This window comes from Phascolarctos cinereus, unplaced genomic scaffold, assembly GCF_003287225.1.
Source record: "Phascolarctos cinereus isolate Bilbo 61053 unplaced genomic scaffold, phaCin_HiC Scaffold_5;HRSCAF=322, whole genome shotgun sequence".
Lineage (NCBI taxonomy): Eukaryota > Metazoa > Chordata > Mammalia > Diprotodontia > Phascolarctidae > Phascolarctos > Phascolarctos cinereus.
This window is the reverse complement of record NW_027555958.1, coordinates 300554993-300566607: the sequence shown is the minus strand read 5'-3', so window position 1 is coordinate 300566607 and position 11615 is coordinate 300554993. Positions and strand designations below refer to the sequence as shown.

General features: G+C 40.5%; 1 protein-coding gene across 2 annotated transcripts in view; it reads left to right on the top strand.

Annotated features, from left to right (window-relative positions):
- Nucleotides 1-6038: 6038 nt before the first annotated feature.
- The window catches only part of MED1 (mediator complex subunit 1), a 37121-nt gene continuing 31544 nt past the window's right edge, over nucleotides 6039-11615 (top strand). For both annotated transcript variants that reach the window (XM_020997549.2, XM_020997548.2), the window contains exon 1: nucleotides 6039-6280. In XM_020997549.2, the coding sequence (XP_020853208.1) occupies nucleotides 6256-6280 (25 nt within the window). In that variant the 5' untranslated portion in view covers nucleotides 6039-6255. The remainder of the gene's footprint in view (nucleotides 6281-11615) is intronic.

Sequence of the window (11615 nt, the reverse complement as noted above, 5' to 3'; positions counted from 1 at the left end):
TTTTTGTCAGCCAAGGTGATGAGTCAGATGAAGTCAATGCTTTCACCACAAAACTTATATACCATACAAAGCAGACCAGAAACTGAAACCTTTCCTTTGGGGAGCACACAAGAGCAAATATTTAACAGAAGTTTAATAAAGATTTTAAGGCTAAGAGACTTCTCAGGGGCCCATCTCAAATTTTGGTTGTAGTTCTATTTATTCTATATTAAATATTTCCATATTAAAAATAGCATTACCAGTCAAAAAAGTCATTGTATAATTACTTCCTTTTATTACAGCTTTTATCTATTTTTGGTTTAGACCTATCCCTTCATCAGCTTGGGGACCTCTTTCTACACCCAGTACCACCCGATAACTCTTTGGTCCCAGTTTCAAGAGTTACCTGGGTGAGTGGGGGTCAGGAAGTTAACAAGTGACTTCAATCAATCATTCAAAGTTTTATGCTAAGTGTCAGGCACTGTGCTAACCCCAGGGGAAACAATGACAAACACTAAAGTCTCGGCCCATATAGAACTTACATTCTAAAACACTGTAAATCTATAATGAGCAAACTTGGACAGAGTAAAATGATTAAATTTATTGACATATATAATAAACCTTATAACTTTTTACATCTTTCAAAAACATTCAATACATAGCACATTCTCTTTTTGCCACAATCGCTGGTTTTATATAATCTGGCACTGAGTTCACAAGATCTTGGCACATTTTAATTCTTTATCATGTTGTACCCTGAATAAAATAAAAGTTCCCTGAAATTAGGCACTGCTTTTGCTTTTTTCTGAATACTCTGGAACTTAGCGCATAGTAAGTACTTAATAAATGTTTGTTGGTTAATTGCTGCAATCACAGTTTTTTTACATTGGGTAGTTAATGTAATAAATACTTTTCCAAGTCTAGCATAGATTAAAGCCCAAAGGTTTTCAATGGAGTTTAAATCAATCAACCAATCAATCAGTAAACACTTATTACTATGTGCCTGGCAGGTGCTAAGCCCCCTGGGGATACAAAAAGAGATCAAAGACAGCCTCTACCTTAAAGGAGCTTACAATCTAATGGAGTTTGTTTCCAGGTCAATGAATCATATTTCTCTCCATTCCTTGGATACATTTCTCAACTTTCTGGGATGTGTTGTATGGGACAAGGTTGTGCCAGAAGTATTCATTCTATCTCCATTTGGAAATTTCTGTAACTTGGAAACAATTCTGTTTCTTAGGATATTAATTCATCACCTCCTCAATAGCATAAGACTTCCAGCACTAGAAGTTCCAGGCCTCATTAAAAAAAATCCCCCCAAATACTTTTTTTGGGGTAGATATTTTACTGCTTGGTGACAATGCTTAGCTTTTACAGGCTCATCTTGGCTCCTACTTGACAATGGTTTTGGAATAGTCCTGAACTTAAAAAATTGATCTTCCTCCCTTCAAACCTTTTTCAGCCCAGGAATTCTAGGACTATTTCCCCACCTCTTCCCTCAAATGCCTTCTGAGGCACATAAAACCTGCATCTAGGGTCTCCCAGTCCCATAGATAAATCCCTCCTGGGAACTTCCGTTTGAGGATGTACTTTTTTTCCCCCCTTAAAAGACCAGCCTTAACCCCAAATCACTGTGGCTCTTGAAAATTGGCCAACCATAGGTTCCAAGCCAAACCCTACTTGGTCATTGTTTGGGCCCTGATTGGCACAGAATGAATATAAATAGCAGTTGTTTCTGTTTTGGCCAGAAACCCAGAGGGTCTTCCTCTCCCAGATTGATTTTTATTTATTTAATTTTTTATTTTAATTTTTTAAATTTGTGACAATGTAAAGAGGCAGTTTCTGCTTCAATTCTTTTAATCCTCAATCACTGATCAGGCATTGCCTCAGTCAAAATGAGACCTGTTAAAGACCTTAGCTTTAAAAGGTCAGGATCTCCAGCTGCATCTTGGGCCATCTCCAGTTTTCCTGAACTACATCTGGCCACTGGACCCAGATGGCTCTAGAAGAGAAAGTGAGTCTGGTGACTTTGCACAGCCCTCCCTCACTTAAATCCAATTCATTTGCATGTCATGGCATCACCTCCCTGAAGTCATGGTTCAGAAAGAAAGAGAGAAAGCAAACAACACCAACATCAGCCAAAAAGGATTAGCCCATAACTCTCCAGACAACTTTTCCACCTGGTCCTCAGGCAAATAACCTCTCCCTTTCCCCTTTTCAGATTCCTTTTCTGGACAGCCTTCCCTTATTAGTATGCGAGTTCTTTTGAGGTCAGGGATTGTCTTTCTTTTAGTTAGTCCCAGCATTTAACACAGTGCCTAGCATGTAGAGTTTAGTAAATACTTTATTTATCAATAAAAATGACCTATTTACAATCTTCAGTACTGGAGTCTTTGTACTGTCTTGTCCATGACAATAATTTTTTCTGCTTAGTAATGATTAGCTGCTTCTTTTTTTAACTGGTCATCTCAATGTTTTTCCAACTTTAAGCGTCAGCTTCCTTCCAGGTTACTCTTAAGGTCTGTTTATTTTCTGAGAATTAATTAAGTTGTTTTGCAACAAGAGTCTGTCAGTTCTTGGTTTGTTTTTTTTAAAAACCACCTTTCCTAGTGCATCAGTAAGACATTCTGTTTTACTTCAGGCTTGAATGATTCTTGAAATGCTTAACTTCACACCAATATCTCTTGCAATATTTCTATTAATAACTGAAATGTGCCCTGTAAGATATTTGCATGTTTCATTGGAGTAATAGCCACTCTTTAAAACCACAGAATTAAAACTCAGCACTCCGTCACAGAAAACTAGCTAACAGTGAAAGCACCAGCTTAATTTGGTTTCATCTGGTTTAAGTAGGATATTCTGAGCAGCACTAGTGTCAGTAGAATGCATGCGTAACCACGGCTTTCACAAAATGTAACCACATCAAAATAACTGCTTGTCCCAAATAATTTGCACCTTCCTCTAGGCTAGGTATACACAAAAAGTATGCAAGTTTTGGGAAGGAAGGTACTAGTTAGCTGGATGGAATTCTGTGTGAATCTCAGCTGGGGTTGTATGTCTGGTGCAATGAATCATTCAGAGCCTCAAAATTCAGATAAACAATTCTTTTAATAAAAACATATCCATTATGGAACATTTACCTCCTTTCATCAATATCCTAAAGAGATAGTGTTATGCACAGAGAGCTGGCATTGTAGTTTTTGAGGTGGATTCAAGTTCTGCCTCAGACAGAAGATTGGCTGTGTGACCCCAAGTAAACTTTAAAAATTTTAAGCTACATACATTTATTTGTTCTCTGGACATTCACAATTTTTCCCCAAGTATAAGACCATAGTTTTTACATATATTATCCTAGATTCTTCATGCAAATCTCTAAAATTATTTGGCAATTTTGAGAAAATGAGATTCTTTATACATTTTAAAAAGTTTTATCAAGGGGAAGATATGAGTTTTTAATATTTTTACAAAGAAACGAGAGTAAAATTGGTTACTGGCAACACATTTTTAACCCTTAAGTAGGGTATTTCCTTTTGGTTGCATGCTTAAATGGAAATTAGCATGCTCATATCTTCCATTATTTGTTTTAGGATTAATGTTCCCAGAAGGCTGCAATAAGAGGGACACAGACACATAAAGCACTTATGATGTTTTACTATGTACCCAGCCATTATATTATAGCTTCCAAAAATAGGGAGGGGATAATATCATAGTCCTCTGCCCTCAGCAGACCTCATCTTAAGTACTGTATTCAGTTCTGGATACTATGATTTAAGAAAGATATCAATAAATTGTAAAGTGAAGGACAACCAAAATGGAAGGGAACCAAAACGACTCCATGACAAATGAAGATGGCTAAAGGAACTGGACAGGTTTAACACAGGATAAAGGAGAATGGGGTAGGGGTAAGAGGGTACATGAGGACTGGAATGCTACCTTAAAAAATTTGAAGGATTATCATGTGGAGGAGAGATTATACTCATTCTACCCTACCTCCCACCCAAGCAGGCACAATGGGTAGAAGTTGCAATGAGGCATATTTAGGCTTGATGTCAGAAAAAATTTCCTAACAATTTCAAGTATCTAATAGCAGAATGAACTGCTTTTGAGAGGTAGTAAGTTCTTCTTCCTTGGAGGTCTCCAATAAATTGTCTGGTATGTTAAGAGTAGGGGTTATTTTTGTGTATGGGTTGGACCAGTTAGCCACTAGGGTCCTTTACAACTCTCAAAGTCTGTGAACTCACTACTAACTGAACAATTCACTCCAATTTTTTTTTAAAGGTAATTGGGGTTAAAGTGATTTGCCCAGGGTCATACAACTAGTAAGTGTGTGAGGCCTCATTTGAATTCAGGTCCTCCTGACTCCCCGGGGTTTTCCTCTATCCACTGTACCATCTAGCAGCCACACCCATTCTACTTTTGAATAGCTGTCTAAAACCTGCCTCTGTTATTTTTTTTTTTATTTTTGCAAGGCAATTGGGGTTAAGTGACTTGCGCAGGGTCATACAGATATGAGTATCATGTGTCTGAGGCCGCATTTGAACTCAGGTCCTCCTGACTCCAAGGCCGACCTCTATCCACTGTGCCATCTAGCTGACCCCTGCATCTGTTTTTATACAATTTTCTTAGGCCAAACAGAACAAGTATAATCCCTCTTCAGATTTTTTTTAAGCGTGGTGATTCATGGAGGCCGGTTAGCTTCTTTCTTACCTTCTCATTTGAGTTTGTTCCTTTCAACTATTTTTGCTTAATATTTCAAAGTCTAATGGTAATGGCTTTCATATTCAACTTTTGTTTTGCTTGTTTTTTCCTACCAAGAAAAATGATCTCCAGACTGGTAAATTTCTTTTGCCTATAGAAAAATCATGAAACTTCCCTGTCAGAAGGTTATTTTCCTTAGGAAGGAAAACAAAATAAAGAATTGAGTTTTTAATATCCATTATCACCCTCCTAACTGCCTGCAGAGTGGCCCAACCTCTTTCTTTATTTCCTCTGGGTTCTAACATTGTTTAAAAAGCATGTGTACACCCAGTACTGATGCATGGACTGATGCTTTCTTAATGGAAACAACTTTTTTATTAGAATATATTTTCTTATCAGAATAGTGAAGCCAGAGAGAGAAGTGATTATTCCTAACCTAAGGCTTTTGGGTGACCATGAAAAATGGGGGCGGTTTCTTCATGTAGCAATAACTGTACTGCATTCAAGTCCTGGTTTTACCACTTACTAGACCTAAGACTTTTGAATACGGCATTGTGTGGTGGAAAAGTCAAAAAGCAGTAGTTGGGAGTCTGGTTTCAAAGCCCAACTTTGCTCTTTATTACCTGCGTGACCCTATTAGGCAAGTCAAACATTACTAGAATTTAAGTTTTTTGAGGGCAAAGGCTAAGTCATTCTTGCACTTGCACCCTTCAGCCCCTAGCACAGAGTCTTGTACTTAGGATGGGCTTAATTTTGCCGGCTGATTGCTGTTACTCCTCCCGTCTAGATCTGTTTTCTTTTTTTTGAAACGCCAAGGCGTTGGACTAAATTATTTCAAAAGTCCCTCCATACCCTAAAATCCTATCCTCTCAATTCACCTCTCTAGAACTGAGTTCGCTTATCTGTAAAGTGGGGCGCACCACAGCAGTCACGCTACCTACCTCACAGGGTTGCTGCACGTGTTATAAAGAACGAAGAATTCTTTGCAACCTCCAAGCCCTAAAGAACTAGGAGCTGTGATAATGATGAAAGGGGAGTGAGCCTTTCTCTGACCTTTCCTCAACTAGAAACAAAAGGCTTTAGATGGCAAACTTTTTGGCTGCCCAAAGTGGCAAAACTATTTCTGCAAGCGCTTACTCCTCCAGGTACACAGTACCGTCCACCCCAGCACACTCGACTATCAAAGTCACCGGCAAGAACCTGCAGTCCACATTCGCGAAGAAAGAGGAAGAGGAACTCGGCGAAATCTCGCGAGCACTTTCCGCGAGTCTTGCGTGCGTGCTTCTTCGGCACCAGGCACGTAAACATACGTACGCACGCACGCCCTGCGCCGGCTCCCCGCTGCTCTCGCGAGCCTTGGGGAGGGTCCATTGGGGAAGATGGCGGCGGCCGCGGGCACCCTTCAACTTTTGCCGCCGGGCGCTTCGGACTGAGCCTCCCCGGGGGCGGGGGGCGGAGCGGGCGGCCCCGGAGCCCAGCGCCCCGGGAAGCCTGAGGCGGCTCAGCCCCCCGCTGGTGGGTGGGGAAGGGTGTCTCCCGTTGTGTGGCGGGCGAAGGCCCTCCCTCCCCGCCTCCGGGATGAAGGCTCAGGGGGAGGCAGAAGGTTAGTGCTTGAGGCCGAGGGGAGGATGGGCCAGGCCGAGCGCGGAGGCGTAGGTTTGGGGCCCGGAGGGAAGTGGGTGGGCTCCTCGCAGGTTGGCCGAGCCCTTGCCGTACTTGGAGGGCAGGGTACGGGAGGAGACGCCGTCCGCGCTTCTGCCGATGGTCAGGCGAGGGGTTGGGAGAGGGGTGGCTGGGCATCTGTGGCCTCAAGGACCCTCTGCCCTGGTCTGGCTTCCCCTGCACCTGGGAACCAGCTCGAGTAAACTCATTGTTTACATAAGGGTATGCAAGAATTAACAGACACATGCCAGAAACCCACAAATAACTACAGAAGTAGAAACGGCTGTGCCGATAGAGAGGCTAGCTTGTAGCACGAGCAGTCTTCAGATCGAGTATGAGATTCATTGCTTGTTTTTGGAAAAGTCTATTAAGTAGCATGAGTAATAGCGCTTTAGAGTTTGCAGAGCACTTTACAAACTTTATCTCGTTTTTATCTTCACAACAACCCTGGGAGGTAGGTGGTGTATCCCCATTTTTCTGACGAGAAAACTGAGGCAGACACTTTAAATGGCTTGCTCAGGGTCACAGAGAGCTAATAAGTGGCTGAGGCTGGATTTGAACTTAAGTCCTTCCAGACGACAGATTCAGTGCTCTATCCACGGCACCATCTGGCTGCTTCGATGCTAGCATTTATATAGTGTATTGATGTTTGTAAAGCTTGTGTACATAGGTTTTCTCATTTTATCCTTACAACAGTCTTGTGAGGTAGATTCTGTTAATTATCTCCATTTTATAGAAGAGGAAACTGAAGTTGAGGGAGATTGACTTGTCCAGGGTTATCCAGCTGGTGAGGCAGGATTGAACTTACTCAGGTCTTCCTGACTCCAAATTCAGTGCTTTATCCACTATGACACCTAGCTGCCTATTGTTATTTGACTTTGTTTTGACGCAGTGGATACCTTCCAACAAATATCCGGATGACATTCCTCCTCCTAATTTTCCCTCCCCCAGTAACGTTTCTTCTGCTCTTCTCCCTGCCATGACATTCCTCCTCCCACTTCCTGACACCCCCGCCCCCCATATTCCTTATTCCTCTAGTTATCAGTGCTTTCCTTTATTACTTTGTATTGTTTTGTATTTGCTTGTGTTGTTTCCCAATAGTAGAAAATAAGCTCCTTGAGAGTAGGGATTGTTTCTGTGTGGTCTTGGTTTCCTTTGGTCTTCCTAAGCATCTAGCACTGTGATGATTGATAAATGCCTGTTAGATCGAATTACAAGGTACATTCTCTCAAAACAAAACCATCTAATAATAGCATATCCTTCTCAAAACCATATAATGTAGATGCTATTATTATCTTCCTTTTAAAGAAACATATGGCTTATAGGATAGAAAGCTGGCCTCAAAACCAGAAAGAGCTGGATTCAAGTCTTATCTCTTACACATATTGACTGTGTGACTGAGCAAATCACTTCATCTTAGTGCCCTAGGCAACCACAAGTTGCCGAGAAGGTGTACTAACTTGAATTGATAGAGGGAGTTTTCCCAATTGAGAGTTCCCTCTACCAGTGAGGTCACTGGTCCAGTCCCTATCCCTTTACAGATGAGGAAACTGAGGGTCAAAGAGGTTAAGTGACTTGGTTGCCTTTACATAGCTAGTATCTGAAGATGGATTTGAGGACAGGTCTTACTGAAATCCAGTATTCCATCCATGATTTCTCAGTGCTTCTTGAGAAATGACACAGACTCTTTACAGTTTACACCTCTGATACAAGGTCTAGTGAGATTCAATTCCACAATACTCATTAAAAACATAATATTTATCAAGGCGATCTGTTGAGTACTTTTTATATAGAGACAAAATAAGTTATTCTATTGGGAGAAACTGTATATACACATGTATACAAACATAGGAATGTACACACACACAAACACAAATTCGAAATATATACAAAATAATGACTTGTCGGGGGAGGGGAGCAGGAAATCAGCACAGCCTCATGTACAGAGGTGGCACTTGAGCTGAGTTTTGAAAGGAGAAGGAGATTCCAAGAAGCAACATTAAGAAAGGAGAACATTCCAGATATAGAGAGGGAAGAGTGTCAATATCCTGTACAGTGTGTGAAGAGGATTATTAGACAGTCTGATAAAATATGTTGAAGACAAATTGAAGGGTATTAAAGGTCCTAGAGACAGTAGGAAGCCATTGAACCTTCTTGAGCACGAATGTGATGTGATCAGACCTGTGCTTTTGGACTGTTAATTTGGTAGCTCTTTAGAGGATGGATTGGAGAGAGGAGAGATTGAAAATAGGAAGACAAGTTAGGCTGTTGCAGTAGTCCATATTAGAGATAGGAGAGCCTGATTCTGTCAATCAGCAGGCATTTATTAAGTGCCTACTATGTGCTAGGCACTATGTTAAATACTAGGGATTTAAAGGCCAAATTGGCACTCCATATCCTCAAGGTGCTGATTTGGAATAAGTGGAGAGAAGAGGACAGATGGGGAAAATCGAAGCAAAATTGAGAAGATGTGGCAGTTGACTTAATATGAGGTTTGAAGGAGAGCAAAATCAAGGATGATACCAAGTTTGGGAAATTGATTATTATAGAGGAATTATGGTGCTCTTGACAGAAATAGGGAAGCTGGAAGAAGGGGGGATGAGTTTGTTAGGGGAGAAGACAATGAGTTCTAATTTGAACGTGCAGGGTTTTTTTTTTGTTTCTTTGTTTTTGCTTTTTGGTGAGGCAATTGGGGTTAAGTGACTTGCCCAGGGTCAGACAGCTAAGAAGTGTCAAGTGTTTGAGGCCACATTTGAACTTAGGTCCTCCTGACTCCTAGGTTGGAGCTTTATCCACTGCACCACCTAGCTGCCCCACGAGTTCTGTTTTGGACAATAAATGTAAAAGAGAGACCCAGGTAAACAGTGAGAAGAAGTTTGAAGGGGTGTTCGCTTTCACTCAGAAGTAGGGAGAGAGAACAGAGAAAGCACCATATGAGAGCTGGCTGCTGAGTTCCTTAAGACTGATGCTGGGACAATTAATTCCAGGTATAGAGGATGGCATGGACTAAAGCATGAGAACAGGAGAGTGCAAGGTGGAGGATGTAGAATGGGAGATAAAAAGTAGTTTAGTTTGACTGGCATATGCAATTTTTAAAAAAATTTATTTTTAGTTTCAACAATCACTTCCATAAGCTTTTGAGTTTTAAATTTTCTCCTCCTCCCTCCCCACCTCCATCCCCAAGACGGCATGGAGTCTTGATATAGACTCTACATATACATTCCTATTAAACATATTTTCATATTAGTGATATTGTAAAGAAGAATTAGAACCAATAGGAGGAACCACAAGAAAGAACAAGCAATACAAAACAGAAGGAAAAAAAAGCAAATAGTATGCTTCTATCTGCATTCAGACTCCATAGTTCTTTCTCTAGATATGGGATAGATTTTCCATCATGAGACTTTTGGAGATGTCTTAGATCGTTGCATTGCTGAGAAGAGCTAAGTCTGTCAAAGTCAGTCATCCCACGATGTGGCTGTTAACTGTGTACAGTGTTCTCCTGGTTCTGCTCATTTCACTTAGCATCAGTTCATGTAAGTCTTTCCAGGTTTTTCTGAAGTCTACTTGCTCATCATTTCTTATAGCACAATAGTATTCCATTACATTCATATACCACAACCTGTTCAGCCATTCCACAGTTGATGGGCATCCCCTCAACTTCCAGTTCTTTGCCATGACAGAAAGAGCTGCTATAAATATTTTTGTACATGTGGGTCCTTTTCCCTTTTTTATGATCTCTTTGGGAAATAGCCCTAGAAGTGCTATTGCTGGGTCAAAGGGTATGCACGTTTTTATAGCCCTTTGGGCATAGTGGAATACGAAATTTTGAAAAATGATGCTGACAGCATTAGCTAACATTACTGAAGTGCTTTAATACTTAAGAAGGTACTTTTCTCTCAGTAGCTCTGAAATAGATAGCACAGGGTACCTAACTAAATATTTTCTAGATATATAGAGTATCTGGGCGGCCAACTTGAGAATGAAGAATTGAGGATCTTGAAGAATAAGAGGGGTCAGAATGTCCTCCTGTCACTTGTTTGGGCTAGGATAAATAGCAGGATAAGTCAAATGACCCATACATCAGATGATGATGGACAAGTAAGCAATGCTAGATTATGAAAGTTCTTTAACATCAGGGTCAGGAGTTTATGCTTGATTAAAAAAGTGTTTATTGATACTTTTTGATTTTGCGTTTGTAATATATTATTGCAGCACATATTTTCTTTCTTCTACCACCCAGTGAGTCCTCCCTTGTAACAAAAACAGTTAAACCAAAACAGACACCAAATCCAATTGCATATACAGCATTTAGCAGCAATAGTCCCCCTAACAAAAGGAAGGAAATATGTATCTTTGTCTTTTCTCTGGTGATAAAATTGTAACTACCATTCAGCTTTTTAGTATCATTTGTTTATGTTATTGTAGTTCACATTTTATTTGGAAGGCCCCTGAAGGCTTTTAAAGTACGAGGAGTAATATGATCATGGAGGTGTGTTAGGAAAATTATTTGGTTATTAGTGTGGAGACTAGATTGGACACTAAATAGTTTGGAAGCAAGAAATTAGGATCCATTTTTGATCATTTAGGTGAATAGAGTTTGGGACCTGAACTTAGGTGGTTGTAGTCAGGAAAGAGAAAAGTACCCTGATGAGGGACACTGTGGAAATAGAAATGACATGACTTGGCAACTAACTGGATATATAGGGGATGAGGGAAAGAGAAACATCAAAGATGACCCCAATCTGGCATACTAGGAGAAAAAGGTGATGCTGTCAATAGAAATAGAGAAGTTAGGGAGAGTTGGAGGTTCGGGGAGGGAGAAAAATGATGAGTTCAGTTTAGCATATGTTGAATTTGGGAGCTGGGGGAGGCAGTATGAGGAGGAAAGTTGGGCTGGGACATAATAGTGGATGAGATCACTCTAGGGATACAGGAGATAGAAAATTTTCATTAGTATTCAGGAAACTTCAGCTTAGGGCATGAATTTCAGGTCTCCATCTATATGAAAGCACAATCTGATACTAGTTATTTTGGCAGACCAGGCAAAGAAGAGGTATTTTAGGTGGAAAAGAAGAAATAGGCTTTTTCTGATGAGAGGGAATAAGTGTAGGGTCTCCAACTTGGAAATGGATGAAATGCTGTCTTGCTGGAGTAGAGCCTGAATAGTTTAGAAAGTGGGGAATAAGGTGAATTAACGTTCTATATAGGAATTATACTTGGTAATGATTTCTTTTTGCTCCTATTCTTTGCTCCTTCATCTTAACTGAACTTTT